The sequence below is a fragment of the Aulonocara stuartgranti genome, assembly GCF_965226115.1.
Source record: "Aulonocara stuartgranti genome assembly, chromosome: 9".
Taxonomy (NCBI): Eukaryota; Metazoa; Chordata; class Actinopteri; order Cichliformes; family Cichlidae; genus Aulonocara; species Aulonocara stuartgranti.
Window position 1 is genome coordinate 33,612,037 of NC_138960.1, and position 24,763 is coordinate 33,636,799.

General features: G+C 41.2%; 1 protein-coding gene across 1 annotated transcript; it reads left to right on the plus strand.

Moving 5' to 3' along the window:
• Positions 1–4,785: 4,785 nt before the first annotated feature.
• Positions 4,786–23,132, plus strand: LOC309714147 (uncharacterized protein). Its single transcript, XM_082546369.1, has 4 exons — positions 4,786–5,075; positions 15,627–15,702; positions 16,895–17,743; positions 20,985–23,132. Exons 2-4 carry the CDS (start codon positions 15,685–15,687, stop codon positions 21,561–21,563), a joined length of 1,446 nt encoding a protein of 481 aa, XP_082402495.1. The 5' UTR covers positions 4,786–5,075; positions 15,627–15,684; the 3' UTR covers positions 21,564–23,132.
• The last annotated feature ends 1,631 nt before the right edge of the window (positions 23,133–24,763 follow it).

Consider the following 24,763-nt stretch of genomic DNA (forward strand, 5'->3'; position numbering starts at 1 on the left):
TTTGGTTTCAACGTTCAGTTTATTTTTAGGAAATATTCCAACAGTTAAGTGTTGATAAATGAACTTGAGTCTCTAAAAATGGGCTAAAGGAGATGTGAAGTGCAAACATATGTACATTGTGTGTAATGGGATTTGGCAAGGTTGAGAGATCTCCCGGATATAAAGAAAAATGTAAATACGAGACTGACAAAAAAATTGATAATAAAGACTTAATAAAGCAAAACACTGGATGGTACAGCTCATGAAGGCACAAACATGGCCTGCTACTGGATGTGTGAGAGGCAGAGAGAAGGGGACGGGCTCCCAGACATCGCAGTGAAGGTCAAAGGTGAAAATAAGACATGCAGAGAGAAGTCACTCACTGTCTGTGCATGTTAGGAATATAGTGATTAAATAAAGTTCATTTAGTGATTTTTTTTTAAAAAATTTTTATATATATATATACATTGCAATGGTTCTCATTAAGAGTTGGCCCTCCATGTAATAATGGGTAAAAGAGTGAATTTGGCTCTATGATTGAACTGAATTATTGAGACTGACATGTAGAGCTGCAGAGGGATTTCCAAACATGCTTAGATATCATAGCCAGTTTAAGTCAGGGTGCAATTTTCCTGCGCCAAATTAGTCTGAACAGAATATCCTAGACTTATATAGTAAGTACAAAATTACAGGCTGAGAATTGTTAGATAATAGTGTAACCCATGTGAAATACAGGTCCGTAAAATCCCCCCCCCCCCCCCTTCTTTTTTTTATCTAAGGCTATAGCCTGTTATTGTCAGAAGGGGGTGCTGTAATGCAGTTTTGTGTTCTGACAACCGTGCGTCTAGTGCGCAGGAAGCATTACCTGTCTCTTCCTATGAGATCTTCCCTCTCTGATGGCAGTCAAGTGTGTGTCGGAGCTCACCGAAAAGTATTTGGTGTGCAATGCTGCAACCTGATTAATGAGACCAGATTGTTTTACGTATAAATGCTAATAAGCTACTCTTTTATTAGGCCCCGAACTCTGACCACAAAGGGAATAACGTCTGTCCAGTTATTTGTGTTGGAATATCCCAGTGAGTGACATGCCGTTTGTTCATCAAATTTGGTGTGTTGTTTTACTTTTCTTGTTGTTCTTCACAGTGTGTTATAAGTGTTGAATGCTTTGAGCTAAAGGTGTTTTACTGCCGATGCTAGCTGCTAATAGCTGTTAGCTACCCTACCCCCACGAAGCCATATTCCGATCGGGGAGGTATTCGGATAGAAGCACTAGCTCTGTTTATATTAGAATGGTTAAGTCTTAATAGAAATGAGCATATTTCAAGTTCATTAGTACTTGCACTGTGAATTAAGTTACATTTGCTTGTTAGCCTTACGGATGAATGTCACCTTGATTGCGATGACTATTTACATTACTGTTTAAGCTGCTGATGTTCTTTATTGTGATATAATTGTGATAAAATAGTTGATACTGGTACAAACAAGTTACTGTAACTCTTGTAACTTGGTAAAGCTAAATGGAATGCCATTTGTTATTAATACATTTGGAAAAGAAGTTCATGAGCTCATGTTAAGAACACAAGATGGAAAAGAAATTCATTGTTCTGCACTGTTTGTGTAGATTGGTTTTTTGAACTACTAGAAAGGATTCTGGAGAACCACTGACGGCGAGAACAGCCCAAATGAGATCCTGAATGATCATGAAATGATGTGGCCAGCCATGCGATCGGATTGTAGGATTTGCCTGAGAAACTGATTCAAGCATCCCTGTATTTCAGACAAGCCCTATCCCAGATAATAGGGTTTGCACACTGACACTTCCGCTACAGGTTTCAACGACTTTAAAGGACAATTCAGACTGGACAATTCAAACTTCACAACGGGAATACTTCCATCCGTTTTATTCATTCAAAAGAGTTCTGATACAATTCAGTATAAGTCTTTCATTCGACTGTCTTTATTTTATTTGTTCTGCTTTATATCTATTCACCTTTAAAATGCACTATTAGTGTGCAGTTTGGTTTATTGTGCTGTATATGTTTATGAATGGTACTGAGGCAATAAAGGTCTCAGTTGTTCATTTCCAAGCCAATTCCTTTTGTGAGTCTCCAAAACAAAACCTCCTTCTGAACCTAGTAAGATGTTTAGGGTCTCTATTTGAAGTGAAAGTGTACTGGTCCTGAGTAGAGGTGCTACACAAATGTGGCGCACCAGCCAGGAGGTTTAATTCCTTTTATTTTTGGAAGTTTAGCAACTGGTGCTTTCATGCCTTTTGGGTCAAATCATTACATTTGTCAATGACATTCTGGGTTGGAGTAATAAGAACATGGATGTAATCCAAACTGAAGGTGTCAAAGTACCTAACTCTGTCCTAGTAGGAGGGTAACAGGTGATGAGGTTGACAATGAGGTTATTGATTACTTAGGGTAGTTTGGTTCCATTGGAAGAGTAATTAAAATAACTAGCACAGAGGCACATTTTAAAAACACAGCCATTGTGGAGTTCCAATCAGGTGAACCAGTCCAGTTCCTTAAGGATAGCTTACCTTGCAAAAGACAAAGCCATAACCCAAGTGTTGTCCATCATATCCAGCTGCTGTCTGGCTGTATGCTGCAGACAGGGGTTCGTGTTTAATCCATTCTTACCCAACTGAACTAAAAGGTCTTGCCGAACTGAGTGGTGCAGATTTTGAGGTTTTGTTAGGTGAGCTGGCCAAAATGAAGAAGTCCACTGAGAGTAACCCCACAGTTGGACCAAATGCATCAGTGCCTAGTCAAAATCCGCAGTTCACTAGTGACACAGACTGAGATGAACCAACCATCATTGAGGATCAAAGTCCTGTTAAATTGGGCAGTGGTTCAACCCACTCGCCTGAGCATGGCTCTCACTCATCCTATCCAAGTGTAGAGGTGACTGCCTCGCACAGAACAACCACTATCTACTTACCACCTGAACAGCTCACTCCACCTGAAGTACAGAGAGTAGTAGTTGAGGATGTCATTATGAACAATGAAATGCCTTCTCAAGGTCACGCAAAGGCCCTTTTCGGAGAAAACCCCTTGCTCTACTTTCGAAGCTGATTATGATACGTGGCGCAACAATGTTGAATTCCCCCTCACAGATCGTACCATATCTGACAAACTTAAGGTAACGAAAATAGTTGAGAGCCTTCTTCCGCCAACTGCTGACATTGCAAAGCACTGTGGTCCTAACGCTTCATGATTATATCAGCCTTCTTCAATCAATCAATCAAAATTTATTTATATAGCACATTTTTAAGACCAAAGTACACCAAAGTGCTTTCCAGTAAAATCGCAGTACAAATAAAATCACAATAAAATATAAATTACAAATATCTAAAATATAAGATAATTCCATAATCTAAATACAGAGCCAGATGTAAATTACCCTAATTCGCCTTAAATGCCAGATCAAACAAATACGTTTTTAAATGTGATTTAAAAGACTGAATGGAATCTGACGCGCGAATATGAAGAGGGAGAGTATTCCATAGCCTGGGTGCAGCAACGGCAAAGGCACGGTCTCCTCTGGTCTTCAGCCGAGACCTAGGTTGCACCAAGAGCAGTTGGCCCGATGATCTTAGTGCTCTCTGAGGGCTGTACAGACAGAGGAGATCAGCTAAGTAGTCAGGTGCCATATTGTTTAAAATTTTCTAAGTAAACAATAGGATTTTAAAATCAATTCGATATTTGATAGGAAGCCAGTGTAAATTTTTCTTGGCACTGTTGATGATGGGGATGAGCTTTTTGCCAAATTCTTGAGCACAAACCAGAACTCAGGTGAAAAGCCTTCTGCCTATTTACAGCGGTTGCAGATAACCCTGAGTAAAGTCATTAAAAGAGGCGGCATCACTACAAATGATTCACTTCCGCTTCCGGCTGCATGGAGTGAAGTAGTGGGTGTGTCCAGCTCCGCTTATTAATTCTAAATATTGCATTTTCCAGACAACGTAATTCTTATTCTTGGTTAGCTGAAACCACACTAAAATGGATACTAAGAAGACCAGAAAATGTCTGTGAAGGTTCTCAGTCATCCAGGTCATCGTAGTCAAAGGAGCTTGCAAAGAAAAGCGTCTGGACTTCTTTAAGCTGCTTGAAGACGTTTCACCTCTCATCCGAGAAGCTTCTTCAGTTCTACACATCAGAAAATACACACAAAAGACCATAGACATCGATTCGACCACCTCAAGGACCTGAAGGACAGAATTGTTTAATTCCATGTGTGTGTCTCTTGCAGTCCTCCATAAGAGTCCTTCCGGGCGTAACATTGTTACAGAGAGACGGGTGTAAGGCTGTTCCAATTCTCAGCAGCGCTCTTCGCTTTTCCTGAGTCCTTAGCAATTCTTCTTCCTACGATGACGTTTTCATCAAGGCCAATGAAAAGAAGTTAGGAAAAAAGGAGAATGGAGGAACTTTTGGAACATACCCCATGTGGTTAAAATGTGCTGCTGAGTCACATTACTGCACGTGACTGGGACATTGTGCATTAAATAAAACACTACAGATGATAGGAGAACATGAGACGGGGCTTTGTGGAGTATGCCAGGAGGAGATGGAGACAGTAGAGCATGTAATACTGCGGTGTAAGGGTTATGATGTGGAGAGGTCAGTTCTGCAGAATAGATTGAAGGAGCGGGGAATTGGGAAATTTATTTATTTATTTATTTATTTTTGGATACAAATTGTAAACTCACTGTCTGACCCATACTCCGGAACAGTAGGAGGCGGTAATGCTCCTTTACGTTGGTTGCCAACCGCCGTTAAACACAAAGAAGAAGAGAAGAGGGCGGAGCAAAGTGTGTGTGCACGAGAGGAGTCGAGCAGAGAGAGCTCCTTTGTCATGAAACGGGAGTAAAGTAGTGAACTTAGAGGAGAGAAACGAACTAAAGTATCGATCATAAACCACTACCAACGTCCTGATCGATATCTGCATCGATCTGCCCACCCTTGTCCCCTGGATCGTAGCTGAGATCAGCGTGAACCACGTGGGTCTCTGCTCCCTGATCTGTTTCCTGTGTTTGGAAAGAGTTGCAGCTTCATCGCGGAGTTTCTCTCGGTTTGTGGGCTCATCTAAAGGTAAGCACCGAGCTAACTTTACTGTGAGTTCAGTTCATGTTGAGTTTAGCTCCTGAATGAGGTCTTCTGCTGCTCTCCTCGGTGTCTGTTCACAGTTTATTGTGAACACGTTGAGAGAAGAGTGAGAGAGTGTTTGGAGAAAAACACCAACTAATCATTAGCTCAGCATGCTGGGAGAAGTTGGAGCAGAAAAGTATTTTCATTGTCCCTGCAGCTGTTTTTCTGCCTGCACCAAACCTCTACAGCCTCATTTCTATTTGAAGTGATGACAGGAAACCAGAGCGATCTGCTGCAGTATCAGGGTCACTATAACTTTATTGTCCAGCTGCTGTGGATGAACACGTTGTTTTTGTAGATCTGGGGTTTATAATAGCAGCAGTATTAATGAGACAAGGACAGCTCTGTCTTAACATAGTGAGTCCCTTTATTGGCAGGCCACAACACAAAACACCAGACGGTGCTGCATGAACATTTAATTAGTCCCTACCATAACACCCCTCCTCTGAGTATTCAATTCAGTTATATTTATATTTTTTTTTATATAGCACCAAATCCTCAAGGCGACTGTTGTTGTGATTTGGCTTCTAGGATATCTTCTTTCCGTAGTTTGGTTACTTGGTGGTATATGAGACTTGGGTGGGTGGGGGATTGTCTCAATGAGATAATATCGTGGAGAATTCCGCTCTGCTTTATATTGTCCCGTTTTCTTTCATGTCCCAGATCCAAACTTGATCTCCTGGTTGTAGTCCAGTGAGGTCTTGTGCTCTCTGTTGTTGAACCATTTCCACTGTTTCTATCTCTCTCTCTTTTTTTCTTTTTTATGTCTCTCAGCATAGTGATGTTTATCCTGCCTGGTTTGAGGCAGGATGGAAGTATAGGGGCTGTGGTACGAAGTTTCCTCCCCATTAGAATCTCTGCAGGGCTATGTCCATTGGCAAGTGGTGTGGTGCAATATGCCATGATGGTGAGAGATGGGTCTGCTTTCTGTAGAAGGCTTTTTACTGTTCTCATTTCTCTTTCAGTCTCACCGTTTCTCTGAGGGAATCTCAGGCTGGAAGCGGTGTGGGCAAAGCCCCACTCTAGAGCAAACGTTGGGAAGAGTTCTGAGGAGAATTGTGGGCCATTATCTGACTTTAATTATGTTGGTATGCTGTGGCGTGCCAATACGGACTTTAAGTGTTCAATCATTGCTGCTGATGTGTTAGAAGACAGCTCAGGTATTTCTGTGTATCTTGAGAAATAGTCCACTACAACCAAATACTGGCTGTTACTCCAGTCAAAAAGATTTTGCAGTAGAGTTGGACATGTTTTATTGTTTCATCTCTGTGTTGCTGCTGTCTTATTTGTTGTTGTCTGTCCTCTATTTCAGGAAGGCCTGATGTGCATACAAGTCCATTTCATCTCTTAATGTCGTGTTAGAAACTGCTCTTTCTGGCACTCTGGGCAGCACGTCTGCAGTTGCTGTGTGTATGACATGTGAGATGGTGAAAGAGAACCTCATTACCGTATTTTCATGACCATAAGACGCACTGTACTAAAAGGCGCAGTCTCAGTTATGTGTGCCATTACTGTATTTAACACACACATAAGGCGCACTGGATTATAGGGCGCATACAAGTACCGTATGCGTATTTAAAAATAAAGCGGGAGCAAACCTGAGTTCGGTACCTTACTCACATTTCTATTACCGGTAATCGTCATCATCAACAACACACAAGCATACAAGTGTGCGTATTTAAAAATAAAGCAGGAGCAAAACAAAGTTTGGTACTCACATTTTTATCATCAATCAAACCCATCGAAGTCCTCATCCTCTGTGTCTGAATTTAACAGCTGCGCTAAATCTCCATCAAACATGCCAGGTTCACTTTCTTCACCGTCAGAGTCACTTTCCGTGCCGTGCGGCTCCTCGGAAACGATGCCGGCTTTTGCGAAAGCTCGAACAACAGTGCCAGCAGACATGTTAGCCCAAGCATCTACAATCCATTGGCAAATTGTGGCGTAACTCGCCCGGCGCTGCCTTCCACTCTTGGTGAAACTGTGGTCTCCATCGGTCATCCATCGCTCCCAGGCCACTCGCAGCCTTACTTTGAACGGGCAGTTCACACCGATGTCCAGCGGCTGGAGTTCCTTTGTCAGGCCTCCCGGAATGACAGCAAGCTCACAGTTCATTTGTTTCACTAGTTTTTTCACATCGGCTGTGAGATGGGCACGCATAGAGTCACAGATTAAGAGCGATGGTGATGCGTGGAAAAAACCACCTGGTCTCCTTACATACACCTCCCTCAGCCAGTCTTTCATCGTTTCCTCATCCATCCAGCCCTTTTCATTTGCCTTAATGATGATTCCTGCTGGAAACTTCTCTTTAGGCAAAGTCTTTCGCTTAAAAATCACCATAGGCGGCAGTTTCTGTCCATTAGCATGGCAGCCAAGCACAACAGTAAAAGAAGACTTTTCGTGCCCCGTTGTGCGTATCGCTACCGTGCTGGTCCCCTTCTTCTCCACAGTGTGACTCACCGGGATGTCAAAAGTGAGCGGGACCTCGTCCATGTTAGTGATGTGGCTGGGCTGGATGTTTTTGTCGCCGACGTGTTTGCTGCAGTAGGAGCGGAAGATGGCCAGCTTTTCCTTATAATCCGCTGGAAGTTGCTGCGCTACCGTAGTCCTGGTCCGGATGGAAAAATGGCACCGTTTCATAAAACGAAAGCACCAAGACGGACCTCCTTGGAAATGTTCAATGTTCATCTCTTCAGCTAGTGAAACTGCTTTTAGCCGAATGGTGACCGTCGAAACGCTTCTCCCGCTCGTTCTTTGCTCGATGATCCACCGCTCGAGTCTTTCTTCCAACTCGGGCCACCTCGCCTTATGTCCACGGAAACTCAGCTGCGTTTTCTTGACCTGCCGGAGCTTGTTTTCTAGCTTCCTCCATTTGCGAACCATCGATTCGTTAATCTTAAATTCTCTCGCGGCTGCTCGATTTCCATGTTCCTCCGCGTAGCTGATGGCCTTCAGTTTAAACTGTGCTTAATAAACGTGTCTCTTTGCCATTTTCAGGGTTGTTAAAACAACGATGTCCTGCATAATGCACATACCTGTCCTTCGTGGCAACAGCTGTGTGCAGATCAACAATGAATAATATATCGAGTGCGGGAGAGAGTATGAGTGTGCAGCGTTTAAAGCGTGGAAGTACTGACCTTACTTTGAGTTTGATTCCATAAAAAGTGACAAAAACATTAGCGTCCATCGTGCGTGGGAAGAAAAATTCTTTTTACAGCGAAAAAAAGCCCTAGACTTCCAAACAAGCACCGAGTGCACAACGACGTAATGGGAAACTCACAGAGAAACTCGCGGATTCTTCCACTGACCGCGGCACACCTGCACCAGAGCACACCTCCGCCTACCCCAGTCCTGCTATACAGGTGAAAATAGAGCAACAGGACCGCTGAGTCTTTGACTTTATTTATTTTCTGCTGTGTTTTACTTGCATCTATTTGAAAGACTGAGTGTAAACACAAAAAAAATTTTATTTTATGTGCTGGAATGTGCAGAAAATAGGTTTAAATATTAAAAAAAATTTCTTCCAGTCAGAGAATGTTGCATATAATTAAATTTTTGCTTGATGCATAAAGTTAAAAGATTAAAACTGATAAAACAAGTTTTAAAAAGAGACTTTTCCATTTGATTACATTTTGTATGATGGATTATGTAGAAAAAGTAGAATTGGGCTGAAAGATCTATCGCTTTATCACCTCTTCAGGTTGTAAATCGTGTTTTTAAAAAGTAACTAAGTAATTAATTACTTTTGAAAATAAGTAATCAGTAAAGTAACGGGATTACTTTTTTGGGAAGTAATCAGTAATTAGTTACTGATTACTTTTTTCAAGTAACTTGACCAACACTGCAGATGATATGTTGTTACTTATGACCCAGTCTGGGAAGTCAATTCCAGCCCTATTAGAATGTATAGAAAGCTTTACGCTGCTTTCAGGGTATTGCGTCAACTGGGATAAATCAGAGGCAATGCCTATGTCAGGACACTGCCCTCATACTTTATTTAAACAGTGGGAGTTTGGGTGGTCTGTGAATGGTTTGAGGTATTTGGGGATACAAATGACCTCAGATTACACTAAGATGGTCTGAGCAAATATGGAGCCAATGTTTGAAAGAATAAAAATGGAATTTGGTAGATGGTCCGGAATACGTCTCACAATATGTGGTAAAATGAGTTGTATTAAGATGATGACTGCACCCATGATCTTTTATATTTTATCCAATATTCCATTACACATTCCAGATAAGTATTTCAAAGATCTAGATTTTTTGATTCGGCAGTTTCTTTGGGGTAGCTCACCACATCGTTTAAGTATTAAGAAACTTCAAGCGAGTACAAAACAAGGAGGTTTTTCATTGCCTAATTTCCAGTGGTATTATTGGGTGATGAATGTGAAACGACGTAGAGCTTGGTTACCCTACTGCACCAGTTAAACCCATCTGGTCCCATATGGAGACGGAAGTTAATGGCGGTATTTCTCCTTGGAAGGAGCTGTTTGATACCAGTCATAAACGTACCCATCCTATAATTGCAAATGCAAAGACATTGTGGTGTAAATTACATAGGGTGGGTCGCTGGGACTTTATTAAATCTCCTTCGGCATCCTTATGGGGAAATAAAATAATTTTAATTGGAGGGACATCGGTTGACTGGTTACAGTGGTGTAAGGCAGGCATCCTTAATGTATCAGATTTATTTGATTGTGGGACTAAATGTTTTTTAAGCTTTGATAAAATTGTGGAATTATATAAGTTGCAGCGTAATCAATTCTGGAGATATGTCCAAATACATAGTTCATTATCAAAGTGGTTGGGAACCTGTCCTGTGGGCAGCCCTGTGGAAGTCCTGCTCTCAAGACCATTACCTCTAAGATTTATCATTTATCGCAAGAACGGTCGGCTGACCCTCTCCTTAAAGTTAAGGGCTACTGGGCCCAGGACATGGCATTGGCCATATCTTCAGTTGAATGGGATTCATGTTTTCAAATTGTTAATACTAGTTATAAAGAAACAGGCAGTAGATTTATTCAACTTAAAATAATCCATTGGTGGCATCGAACACCGCAACAATTGTATAAATGGAACCTGGCCTCTACGGACGAATGTTGGAGATGTGATGGTCAAAATGTTTCGATTTTACATATCTTATGGAGCTGTTCGGGACTTCGGAATTGGTGGGAAAATATAATGGAGGTAATTTTCAGTGTTTTGAAAAGGAGATTTGGTATCTCACAACAACTGTCCATACTTGGCATTTTCCAGTTATACAAAAAGATTAGGCCAAAATGCAAAACACTGTGTGGCTGAAAACTAACACTGCACATCACTCTCAACACACCATCCCCACTGTCAAATATGCTGAGGCAGCATCATGCTCTGGGGGTGCTTCTCTTTAGCAAGGACAGGGAAGCTGGTCAGAGTTGATGGGGAAATGGATGGAGCCAAATACAGAGCAATCTTGAAAGAAAACCTCTTGGAGTCTGCAAAAGACTTGAGACTGGGGTGGAGGTTCACCTTCCAGCAGGGCACCCACCCTATACATAAAGCCAGGGCAACAATGGAATGGTTTAAAACAAAACCTATCCATGTGTTAGGATGGCCCAGTCAAAGTCCAGATCTAAATCCAATCGACAATCTGTGGCAAGATCTGAAAACAGCTGTTCACAAACACTGTCCATCTAATCTGACTGAGCTGGAGCTGTTTTGCAAAGAAGAATGGGCAAGGATTTCTGTCTCTAGATGTGCAAAGCTGGTAGAGACATACCCTAAAAGACTGGCAACTGTAATTGCAGCAAAAGGTGGTTCTACAAAGTATTGACTCAGGGGGCTGAATAATTACGCACACCCCACTTTGCAGTTATTTATTTGTAAAAAAAAAAAAAAAAAAAATGTTTGGAATCATGTATGATTTTTGTTCCACTTCTCACAAGTGCACCACTTTGTATTGGCCTTTCATGTGGAATTCCAATAAAATTGATTCATGTTTGTGGCTGTAATTGGACAAAATGGGTCAAAGTTCAAGGGGCCAAATACTTGTGCAAGAAAAACTGGTGATCACACTGATAATGTGGTCTCATTCAGCAAAGTGGGCCAAAAAATTGCACAAAAAGCTTAATATCTCAAAGTATAAAAGTTATGTGCACCAAAAGATATAGCAGGCATTAGCAGAAGGAGCAGAACAGTTTAAAGTGTGAATGGTGAAAATCAGATGAAAACTGAGGGAGTAGTTAACCAGCAAATGTCTGAGCAACTAGAATAAGGTAGAACTAGAAAAGTTGCATTTCCTGCGAAAATCCAGTGTGAATGCCGTGTAGTGGAATCTGAAAACAGCAGAAGAAGGAGAAACCGCTGAAAAAACACTGCGTAGAAGCTGATTTTTTCTGAAAGCTGCTGCATTCACACAAGAAAGAATAAAGAGAAACAGGAACACAATCGTGTGAATGCCTCACGGCATTTGCACTTCTGCTGTTTTAATTGTGTGAATGCCGTGTGGCATTCACACAATTAAAACTAAGTAGCTGCCACCATAGTTGAAAACTGGAATTGGCTGAGCCACGCTATGAATTCTGGGATAGGTTGGTCACGAAGAATACACCTGACCCATCCTTCAAATCTAGTGAAATGAAGCACGCATTTGTCGACTGCATTTGGAGAAGTCTTCTAGTTTGGACAGCCTTTGTTATCACCTACGATACTGGAAACTGCTTCTTCTTCTTTGGCGTTTAACGGCAACTGGGATTCTTGTAGATGCAGTGCTGCCATCTTCTGTTTCAGTCCGTTAGTACACTCTTGAATCCTACGTATTCCTGTGTCTTTCAGGATCTTACAAAGCTTCAAAGGATGCGTCAACTATTAAATTAGTTGTCAGCAAATTTAATAGTCGAAGTAATCGTGACTAGTTGACAAATCCTGGCAGCCCTAACGGCTAATGCCTCCTTCTCTATTTGAGTATATCTTTGTTGTGTGGGGGTTGATGCTTTTGAAGTGAAGGTCACTACCTTGGTTGAGTCTTCCTCTTGTTTCTGAAGTAGCACTGCTCCCAGTCCATAGGAGGATGCTTAAGGCTGATACTGTTGTTTGTGCTTTGGGACTGTAGACTGCCAGGTACTCAGTACTGACTTAATGCTGTCAAACACTGTTTGTTGAGCCTCACTCCAACAGTACTTTTTTGCTACGGCGTAGTTCTCTCAATAGCTGTTTTTTCTGCTTGGTGGGGAAACATTGCCTTGATGATTAACCATTTTCAGAAATTGTCTCGCTCCACTTACATCAGCCTCCATGTTGCTGACCATGTTCACTTTTTCTGGGTCTGCTTTGACGCTTGTACTGTCAATGATCTGTCCAAGGAACTTGATCAAGGTTTTTGCAAAGTCGCATTTCTCACTTTTCAATGTCACACCTGCTTTTGTGAACCACACAAGGACTGCGACTAGTCTCTTGTCGTGCTGGGCCTGTGTGTCCAAAATGTCATCCATTTGGCAGACAACTTCGTCCAGCCCCTCCAAGACTTGAGACATTCATTTTTGAAAATGCTCAGGAGCTGAAGATATGCTGAAACAGAGTCTATTGAAACAATACCTTCCAAATGGCGTGATGAAGGTTGTGAAAAGAGCTGACTGCTTGGAAAAAGGTATTTTCCACAATTCTGAGTTAGCATCGAGTTTTGAGAAGAACTTTGCGCCTTCTAGCTGTCCTAGGGTGTGCTATACTGATTGCAACATGTGTCTTTCTCTTTTCACAGAATTGTTACGTTTGGTCAAGTCAATACACACACTTCTTCTCTGTTTGGTTTGGGTACTGGAAAGATTCCTGCACAGCAGTCCAGTAGACTGCTACACTCTGGAGATTACCCCTAACTCTTCTATACAAGCTAGCTCCTTTTTGATTTTAGGCAGTAGTGAAGTGGGACCCTTTTTGGGGTCAACAGATAAATGGCTTAGCATCTGCTTTAAGCTCAATTTTGTATTCCCCCTCCATTTGTCCTAAACAGCTAAGTAGCTTCAGAAACTGCTGCTTTACCGCCTCTGCTGAAGGGAGTGACGCTGCTTCTATTCTGTCCACTAACCCAAGCTCTACACTTGTTGGGCAGCTAAGTAACCCTTGTGTCAGGTCTGCTACTACATACACAGTATTGTAGTGTTGCCCGGAGTACTCAGGTTAGCTGTAAATTTCTCTGTAACTGCTAACTGCTTTCTTTTGTAACTGCTTTTTTCTTTCAGGCAAGACTGTTACATCCGCTCTTTTGTCAATTTTGAGCCAACAGGTCTATATTGTTAACTTTTTTTTTAGTCATCCATGCATCCTCAGTTCTATCAGATGCTACTGTGCTACTTCCCTCTCTTCAATGTCACCACCTGCTGCCCATATTTCTCCCAGTGCCCCCGACCTGCACACTCTTGCATAGTGACCTTTCTTTTTACACTGATTGCAGACTACCTCTTTGGCTGGGCACAGCTTTTTGCTGTGAGGTGTTGTCTTTCCACATCGATTGCATTGCCTTGTGTCATGTTTCATGTTCCTCTCTGTGTTTTGTGGCACAGTCTGTTCTGGTTTGAAATGTTTTATCTTTGCTAATGATGTCCACGTTGCAAGGATTCTCCTGCTTGAAGTTGTTTTTAAGAAGATGCTGGTGCTTCTTAACAAGCTCACTTTGGGGAATCCCTATCACTGCTTTTTCTAACATGAGCTCTGCATCCACTTACAGTTCCTCCGAGAGCCTCTTGTCTCTCATTCCGACAGCGAGTCTGTCAATTATCATTTCACTGTACAGCGCCCCGTAGTCACAATGCTACGCCAAGGCATATAGGGATGTAATAAACCGATCTGCCATCTCTCCCACTTCTTGCTGCCTTCGGTTGAACTTTTCACGTTTAAAAGATAATGTTTCTTCTGACTACAAAGTGTGCCTTAAGTTTGTTTTTGAGAGTGTGGTACTCACCTCCGTCAGGTTCATTGAAGTGATCATGTCTTCAGCTTTATAGCCCAATGAATATATTAGAGAACCAGGGCTGACCATTATTCTAACTCACCCTGGTGTGTGATGCTGTGCAGCTTCCTCACAGAAGCTGATGTCACAGGACGTCACAGCATCTCTATAATAATCCAAACTGTTAATAACAATCCTGAAAACCTGCCAGTCGGTGCAGTCCAGACACACCTGCAGATTCTCCACAGCCTCATCAGTCCACTGCTTCAGTGTCTTCACAAAAGCTTTCGAGAGTTTCAGTTTGTGACTGCTTGCAGGGATCAAGTGAACCATGACATGCTCTAAGAATCTTGACGTAATGTCAGGTAGGGCTGCCACAAACGATTATTTTGATAGTCGACTAGTCACCGATTATTTTTGCGATTAGTCGACTAATCAGATCATGCATCCATTGGACGTAAAACGTGGAGCTTATTGCACCAGCAGCATCTGCTCTTATATAACTATCATTAGCTTACAGCTTTAAGTGTTTAAGGTATGTGCTAACTAAAAATAAAGACAAGATGATAGTTTATCAAATTTTAATGAAATTTGCAGATTGTTTCGGTGAAGTTTAATAAACTCCTTGCTATCTAAAATATAACGGGACACCGGAGTATATTCTCGAGCATCTCACACTTCTGATAATCAGCTGTCTGCTTGACGTTTATTCAGCTGTGTAAAAACTATAACTTTAATCTCAGCCAAACCGATTTACTCAGGAACAAATAAAATACTAAAAAAAAGCCAAACAATAACATGTTTAAGTTATCTAAGTGACTTATATATCATGTTTAACCTGAGTAGCGAAAGACGGCGGTGGGTTTGAAAACGATTTGCCGGGAGTCCGGTGTTCCCACGGGCTCTAGTGAGCCTTGCCCCCGGCTAGCTATTGAAAACATGTGGTGTCTTGATAAACTGAGCAGATATTTGAGGTTTCCACAGCTACATTCTCGCCTGAAAATATGTTAAACGTTTATTTTGTGACCCAGAAAGAATAATAAGAGTAATATTTGCCATTGTTGGAAACTGAGCTGGGCTGCGCTATGAATTCTGGGACAGAGCTACCTCTTTTTCGGGGTTTAACGGCAGCTGGCATCCTTGTACATGCAGTGTTGCCATCTTCTGTTTCAGTCCGTTATTACACTCTTAAATCCTACTACTTATTCCTGCGTCTTTTGGGATCTTACAAAGCTTCAAACGACTCGTCGACGATTTTGATTTTCGACGTAATTGTGACTAGCCGACTAATCGTGGCAGCCCTAGTGTCAGATGATGACCCTCTTACTATCAGCTCACCTTCAGTTTTTCAAAGTTTTTATCCAATTTGTTTAATAAAATCTATGAGGTTCAAATGAAGCACCAAACTAAAGTTATTCAGTCAGTGGAGGTTCAGTAGTGCAGTTTCTCATCACTGTCGTTAACTGGAGGCTGACACACTGACTGAAGATATTTAGTTTGAGTGGATTTGAGCTTTCCATCTCAGCTTCTTTTGGTCAAGGATGAAATACATATAAATATATTTTTTGTTCCAGCTGATCATCAGGAGGAGACGAGCCATTTAGACTCAGCTCAGCCACTACAGAGGAAACAATGACTTCAACCCAAAAGGTGAGCAAAAATATCTCTGTTATTGAAACTGTGTGCAGGTTACAACTCTCATTGTAGCTCATAATTGTAATGTGATAATATCAGCAGAAGGTGGCAGTAACCAGTGTTGGTCAAGTTACTTGAAAAAAGTAATCAGTAACTAATTACTGATTACTTCCCCAAAAAAGTAATCTCATTACTTTACTCATTACTTATTTTCAAATGTAATTAATTACTTAGTTACTTAGTTACTTTTTAAAAACACGATTTACAACCTGAAGAGGTGATAAAGCGATAGATCTTTCAGCCCAATTCTACTTTTTCTGCATAATCCATCATACAAAATGTAATCAAATGGAAAAGTCTCTTTTTAAAACTTGTTTTATTAGTTTTAATCTTTTAACTTTATGCATGAAGCAAAAATGTAATTATCTGCAACATTCTCTGACTTGAATAAATTAGTTTAACATTTAAACCTATTTTCTGCACATTCCAGCACATAAAATAAAATATTTTTTTTGTTTACACTCACTCTTTCAAATAGATGCAAGTAAAACACAGCAGAAAATAAATAAAGTCAAAGACTCAGCGGTCCTGTTGCTCTATTTTCACCTGTATAGCAAGACTGGGGTAGGCGGAGGTTTACCCTGGTGCCGGTGTGCCGCAGCGGTCAGTGGAAGAATCCGCGAGTTTCTCTGTGAGTTTCCCATTACGTCGTTGTGCACTCGGTGCTTATTTGGAAGTTTAGGGGTTTTTTCGCTGTAAAAAGAAGTTTTCTTCCCACGCACGATGGACGCTAATGTTTTTGTCACTTTTTATGGAATCAAACTCAAAGTAAGGTCAGTACTTCCACACTTTAAACGCTGCACACTCATGCTCTCTCCCGCACTCGATATATTATTCATTGTTGATCTGCACACAGCTGTTGCCACGAACGTCGCACTCGCTTACGTCACTGTCATGAGACATTCTGGCAAAAAATCACAGTTTTAGTAACGCAGCGTTCCTACGGGAAAGTAACGGTAATCTAATTACCGTTTTTGCAATAGTAATCCCTTACTTTACTCGTTACAAGTAACGCGTTACTGCCCATCTCTGGTGGTAACACACCTACAATGTGTTTGTTGACATCTTTGATTCCACTAATGGAGTTTCAGTTTGTTCCACGACTGCATTTCACTCACTGCCTCTGTTTGTATCTCTGTCACTGCAGGACCAACATGGAGCGAGAAGTCAGCGCTCTCAGGAGGCCGACAAACCTCACAGAAGAAAGGGAGAGAAAACATACAGCTGTGATGAGTGTGGGAAGGATTTTGCCTGTTCTAAACACTTGAAAACACACCAACTCATCCACAGTGAAGTTAAAGTGTACAACTGTGACGAGTGTGGAAGATCTTTTACTGATCCTAGAAACTTAAAAACACACCAACTCATCCACAGTGAAGTTAAAGTGTACAACTGTGACGAGTGTGGAAGATCTTTTACTGATCCTGGAAACTTAAAAAGACACCAACTCATCCACAGTGAAGTTAAAGCATGCAACTGTGACTTGTGTGGAAAATCTTTTGCCCACACTGGAAGCTTAAAAACACACCAACTCATCCACAGTGGAGTTAAAGCATACACCTGTGACTTGTGTGGGAAATCTTTTGCCCAACCTCGAAACTTAAAAGCACACCAGTTTGTCCACAGTGGAGTTAAACCGTTCACCTGTGATCAGTGTGGTAAAACTTTTGCTCGCAGTAGCCAGTTACAGTGTCATCAGGTTACCCACTCTGGAATTAAGGCATACAGCTGTGACATTTGTGGAAAAACTTTCAGTCGTGTAGAGACCCGAAATAAACACCTCCGCATTCACACTGGACATGACGTTTGGTGCTGTGATCAGTGTGGCAAACTGTTTACAACACATGCACGGTTACAAAACCACAAGTTTACCCACACTGAGGAGAGACCTTATAAATGTGACCTGTGTGAGAAGACTTTTAAATCTCCACGTTACCTGAAAGAACACCAACAGATCCACACCAGGAAGAAACTCTGCAAGTGCAGTTACTGTGAGGTATGTATTTATATTCTTGTCTTCTAATTTAAGACTGACTGTTTGGATCAACTCTGCTCATTAAATTATGTTCGCATGTAGTAATTCTACTGGACTCAATGGCATCTACTGGAATTTTGAAAACGTCAGTAAAGAACATAATAAGTCTTCAAACTAAGAACAATCATTACTGTAACTTTGTATCCATATTTGAGGATTTACAGTTGCACTTGTTCTGATTCATTATTTAAATTATTTGTAATTTTCAAATCTCAACAGGACATAAAAACTTTATGCCAGGGGTGTCAAACTCATTTTAGTTCAGGGGCCACATGGAGAAAAGTCTATTCTCAAGTGGGCCGGACTGGTAAAATCATTGTATATACTAACTTAAAAACAACAAGTTCAAATTGTTTTCTTTGTTTTAATACGATCAACATAAAAATAAAGCTAGAGCCTGCGGACAGTATGTTCAAAATAGTACAGGCACAACATAGCTATTAATTACAAAACACCTCAAGTTATTTGAAAATTCTGAGGACTAAGAACACACAAGCACACAGTGCCTCAGTGATTCACAGAAGTATATCACAGATCACAGAACTACATCAGGGTGTCTCATGCAGCACTTTCAGTGGGGTTGCATAGTTTATTTGACTCCTAATACCTGGCATCTTTTAGCTTTCACCAGCTCATCAATATCAGGCTTCACATCCTGAGCGGCAGCTAACTTCAGGATGTGATTCGAGTGCCTGTGCGTGAGCCTTGAGCGCAGTTTTGTTTTATTTATGCTCACTACAGAGAAAACTTGCTCACAAAGATACGTGGTTCCGAACATGCACAACAGTTTTGCTGTGAGGGCTGTCAAGTTGGGGTAACCTGGCAAGAGATTCTGATAGAATGTGTTCAAGCCAGCTGCGGCAAATTTGCCCTTCAAATCCGAGTCACACTGCAAGTCTATTATTTCAAGTTGGATCCTGACAGGCAGATCAAAGGGATTCACGGTGAACAGCGAGCAAAAACCTTTGAAGTCTTTCTCCAGTTCACCAAAAATCTGAAATCGTTGCTCAAACTAGTAACAGTCCCGTTATTTTATCTTTAAACCGCTTCATATCTGCCACACTTTGGAAGTGAGCTGCATCACCACCAGCGAGCTGCGTCTCCCACAATAACAGCTTCAACTTGAAAGAACGTATGCTGTCATAATACTGCGTGACAACGTGCAGCTGTTTGTTCAAGTTATTCAGGTCCTCTGTAACATCCACCATAAATGCAAGGTGCTGCATCCATTCTGCGGAATGAAATTCTAACACTGGTTTGCCCTTTTCTTCCATAAACTGTTCAATTTCTTCTCGTAAATCAAAGAAGCGCCTCAGCACAGCACCTCGGCTCAACCATCTTGCCTCAGTGTGGCATGGCAGGCCATAGATGTGGTCTTTCTCTCTGAGAAGACTGTCAAACTGACGGTGATTGAGGCTTCTGGATCGGATGAAATTAACAGTTTGGATGACCACCTTCATGACGTTATCCATTTTCAGTGACTTGCAACACAAAGCCTCCTGGTGCCAAATACAGTGAAAAGTCCAAAAATCACGTCCTCCATTTGCAGATTGCACTTTATCTCTGAACTTTTTTACAACGCCTGCTTTGAGGGCGCACCATCTGTAGCCAGGCTAACAGCGCGCGACCAGTCCACCCTGTCCAGCGCGCCGACGAGTGCAGTGAAAATATCAGCTGCGGTCGTTGTATCTGTCATCGGTACCAACTCCACGAACTCCTCGGTGACGGTCAATGTGTCATCAACTCCGCGGATGAAAATTGCCAGTTGTGCAACATCTGTAATGTCCGTGCCTTCATCAATTGCAACTGAAAACACAATAAATGACTTTATTTTTGGCTTCAACTGGCTGTCCAAATCCGCTGAAAGATCAGAAACCCTGTCGGCAACTGTGTTTCTTGTCAGGCTGATATTTGCAAAGGCCTGGCGCTTTTCAGGGCACACAATCTCCGATGCCTTCATCATACATGTTTTTACAAATTCACCCTCACTAAATGGTTTTGAAGCTAGTGCAATTTCGTTAGCAATGAGGTAGCTAGCTTTCACTGCAGCATCACTGATGTCTCGGCTGTGAGTAAACACAGACTGCTGTTTCTTCAGACCCGCCAACAGTTCATTCACCTTCTCTCTTCTCCGCTGTCCTTGAAAGTTGTCGGCATGAAGACTCACATAGTGGCGACGGAGGTTATATTCTTTCAGCACTGCAACATGCTGGGAACACACCAAACATACAGCTTTCCCATTCACTTCTGTGAATAAATAGGAGGATGACCATTTTTCTTGGAACACTCTGCACTCTGCATCCACTTTTCTCTTTTTTGACAGAGACATATTGGGGCAATAAGGGTGCCAAAGCACATCAGGTTTAAATTTCGCGGGCAAAACAAAGTAGCTCACAATTGCTATTGCGCCATCCAATGGACACAATTGGAACAGCAGCTTCTTTATTGAAAAATTGCTGCTCATTTTTATACTTTACAAAATCATCTCACGGGCCGTTTTAAACCCGTTTGTGGGCCTGATCCGGCCCGGGGGCCGTACGTTTGACACCCCTGCTTTATGCACAGCACAGGTGTCCAAACTTTTTGTAAAAAGGGCCAAATTTTATAAAGTGAAGATGCACGGGGGCCAGTGGTTGCTTTTGACATTTTTTCTTCATAACAATGTTACATGTAAAGACAGGGTGGGCCATTTATATGGATACACCGTAATAACATGGGAATGGTTGGTGATATTAAAGTCCTGTTTGTGGCATATTAGTATATGTGAGGGAGCAAACTCATCAAGATGGGAGGTGACCATAGTGGCTATTTAGAAGTCGGCCATCTTGGATGCAACTTTTGTTTTTTCAATAGGAAGAGGGCCATGTGACACATCAGATTTATTGGTAATGTCAGAAGAAAAACAATGGTGCTTGGTTTCAATGTAACTTTATTCTTTAATGCATTACTTTTAATAGTCTATAGGTTTTACTTACATTTCCTCAAAGTATGGTGAGCCTCTGTTTGCAGCCAGGGTACCAGTGCTTGTTGCTGTTCCTCTACATCAAAGACAGTTATTGTAGCCCAGTAAGCTGAGTGTTATAATGTAAACAGAAGAAATGTAATTGGACGTTGGCAGAGATGCTCTTTATTTCAGGCAACGTTCAGGATGATAAAGTTGAAGGAATTCCCTGACTTACTCTGTCTTTGTGTCTTTGTTTAGAAGCAGAGCGACACAGATGGATCCAGTTCTCAACCCTGTCGTCACTGTGGTGGTGGGAAAGACTTTCGATGTGACCTTTGTGGAAAAACTTTCACTCTGCAACGAAACCTAAAAATACATCAACGTAGACACACTGGAGACAAAATGAACTACTGCAAAGAATGTGGGAAAGGCTTCCCCACGTTAGGTGATTTAAAAAAACACGAACTCTTCCACAGTGGTGTTAAAAAGCACATCTGCGACCAATGTGGGTCATCCTTCACCACTGCAGGTGAGCTTAAATGTCATAAACGAGTCCACACAGGAGAGAAACCATACAAGTGCAGACACTGTGACAGAAGCTTTTCACATCCAGGGTCTCGTAACAAACATGAAAATAGACACATGGAAGAGAACTTCAGCTGTGACCAGTGTGACAAGAGTTTTAGGAATCTCACTACATACTCCGATCACAAACGATCCCACGTTTCAAATAAACTCTTTCACTGTTACCAATGTGTAAAAACGTTCACTTCATTATCTGCTCTGTGCAAACATCAGCGTCATCATGAAATCACTCCCATCTCTGGATCACAATGAATCTGAAGATCCTCTTCTGGTTTCTGGGTCAGACTTAAAATCAGATCAGGCTCCACAGAGTTCAGCTGGAATCTGCTGCAAAAAGTGTCAGCTGATGTCAGACTTGGATCTGATGATGTAGCTTTGATTTCTGGACCTGCAGGAAGTAATCCTGAATGTTTAATTTGGGAAGGTGTAAGTAAAGATATGCACATCAATTTTCCTTCTTTTAATTTTGCATAAATAAGATAAGATAACCTTTATTTGTCCCACGCGTGGGAAATTTTATTGCTCTAAAATGTTATCCCTCTTACATTCAAATAATTTTCCTTCAGGAAACAATAGTGTTTAGCAGTAGTGCTTGTAATATAAATCTATAGAAATATATTTTACATCCAGTTACTATTACAGCAAAAGTTCAAACTTCATGTTTAAAGAAGAACACTGCAATAATCTAATAAGTTCAATATTTTTCTAGTTTTATATTTTCATTGTTTTTGAAGTCTTTATTTCTATTTTACTGTTTAAAATTCTGTTTGAATCTGAATTGGCTTTGGCTGCATTTCAATGCAATAATTTATAAAGAAATTTATACCACAAGGTGGAGCAGTGAGTCTATTTATGCTTTATTTAATCAAGCAAAGAACACATTCATATATACAGTGTTGGCCTGCAGAGGGTAAAGTATTTTTAGAAAATTTGGATAAAGCATCAAAGAACTGTTAGAGATTAAAGTTCTCAGAGGACTGTTGTTTGTCAGCTCAGGGCTTATTTCTAATTGGTTCTTTAATTGTTTAGTGTGAGGGACATGAGTGATGTCTCTGTCAGCAAAAGAACTGCAAAGCTGACAGTGATAAAGATGCTAAAGAAAACCTTTAAAACATTTTTTCAGTAGTCAAATGAATAAATCAGTTTCTATATTCTTATTGTGCAGTGTGGAGGGTTTTTTTTTCTTCTTTTTGTTTTTTCTTGAAGGATAAAGTGTCATGGTCCTGAGTCTGAGGACTCAGTGTTTTGTGTTTCCTTATGCTTTTGTTCATTCCGAGTATGTATTCTGTTGTGATTTTGCCATTTGTTAGGTTTCTGTTCTTTGCCTGGCTGCTCCCTTCTCTGTGTTCCCTCTGTCTGTCCATGGTGTTATTGTGTCTGCTCATGAGTCTGCCTGTCAAGTTCAGTGTCCTGTCTGGTTCTCTGTGTCTGTTAGTTTCCTGTTTTATTCTGAAAGTTCATGTCTCATGTCAGTGTGTTCAGTTTTACCTCTCCCCTGTCTCGTTAGCCTAATTGCTCCCAGCTGTGTCTCCCTCCTGTGGCCCATTCCCTGATTACTCCCCGTGTATTTAAGCCCTGTGTTTTCCTGTGCTCTGTCACGTCGTCTGTTTAGTTCCATGTCAGTCTGCATTATTCTGTTACCCGGTATTCATTCTGCGTCTCTCTGCCATCTCTCTTTGTTCATTTTACTCCTCCTCCCGTGAGTGTCTGCTTTAAGTTTTGTTCTTTAGTTTTCCCAGTTTAGGTTTGTTTACTCCCTGCTCTGCTCTTCCTGTTTTGTCACCTTCTCACCGCTGTAAATAAAAACTCACTCGCACCCCAGCCAGTACCTGCATTTTGGATCCTTTTTTCAATACACCACACGACTGCCCCCAGCCGTGACATAAAGGTTACTCTTTCAACTTTGGTAAATGACTCTCCAAAGGAAACGCTTGTACTATAGCGTAAAATCTGGGATCTCCATCAATTGGTCTCAGAACTGAAGAAGTCCCTCAAATTATAGGTGAAAATGCTTGAAGAAACACAAAGAATTCCAGTCACAATTCTTTCAGTCACCATTGCCTTTTCCTCTGGTTCCTCTACAAATATTTGGATCGGTATCTGCATCGATCTGCGCACCCTTGTCTCCTGGATCGTAGCTGAGATCAGCGTGAACCACGTGGGTCTCTGCTCCCTGATCTGTTTCCTGTGTTTGGAAAGAGTTGCAGCTTCATCACGGAGTTTCTACCAGGGTGAGATGCTGGAAGCAGATGTGACCTACCTAGCTAGAGAAGCTCTCGTGGAGGCTGGCTTAATTTTGGAGGAAGAAGGTAGACAGCAGTTAGCATAAGCTGGCCTTTGACTGGACTACAATGAATGAATTGACGACAATGAAAGTCTGGTTGGAACGCTAAGTTGGAAACGGGCGATAGGGGAAATTGGTTCAAATGAAGCGAGTGCTTCAAATAGTAAGAGAGGAATTCAAATTAATATTGAACCTTAAGAAGAAGAAGAATGAGAACATACGATTAAGTCCAATTGTGGTATCAAGAGAACTGAAAAAGATGATAGGAAATGTCAAACAAGCAAGAATTCTAAGGTATGGGAACCTGTTGATGTCAGGTAAGACAGAGGAGGAAATAAAATAATGCGTACTGAGAGGATATGTAAAAAGACTGTTGTAGAAAGGAGGCTTGAGGGAGAAAATAAAACAGTCATTTATGAGATCAGTCGTTGTTGATCAATGGACATGATAATTTGCATATTAATGATCAAGGAACTGACCTCACAGAATATTGTTCAGCTGAGACTGAAGTCACTTAGATGAGAGATTAAATGTTTCTACCGCTGAAAACACTACGTTCAGATAAACTTTTTAGGATTTACTTATGTGGAAGATAAATTAATATCATTAACAAGCTCTGTGACATAATATTGGGTCTGTTCTTTAGATCTGTTGTTTAACTTCTTTCACTTGGGATATCACCTCTCTCGCGACATTCATCATACTCCAGCCTCTCATTATCACCTTGACTGCATCCCAAACTAAAGTGGGCTCAACCAGGCTATTCTTATTCTCTTGTAAATATCCAATGATTTCTCTCCTAGTGTCTTTTAATAATACTTTCATTGTTTAGTATACTCATGATCAGTCATTTTACTCCTGGATAAATGGATTGTCTTATGGTCAGAGACATCTGCTGTGTTGGTAGAAGACTAATTGTTCTGATGCCTGTTCACTACATTCATAAGAAAGTAATCAATACCAGAGCATATATAATGAGTAACTGAGAAGTGTGTATCTCCAACAGTTGATTCTGTTCATCTGGACGTAGCGTTTTGTGGAACAAACGTTTCATCACTCATCCAAATGACTTCTTCAGTCTCAGCTGACTGCAGGTTTCCCCAATCTTATAAACAGTACATTTGCATAATGACTGAAACCAGCCCACTGAAGGAACAAATGGGCTGGG

What these genes read in the sequence shown, in the direction of transcription:
- LOC309714147 (XM_082546369.1), top strand. An exon ending in GCAAGTGCAGTTACTGTGAG is followed by an intron (nt 17,744 to 20,984) that starts GTATGTATTTAT and finishes GTCTTTGTTTAG; the next exon opens with AAGCAGAGCGACACAGATGG.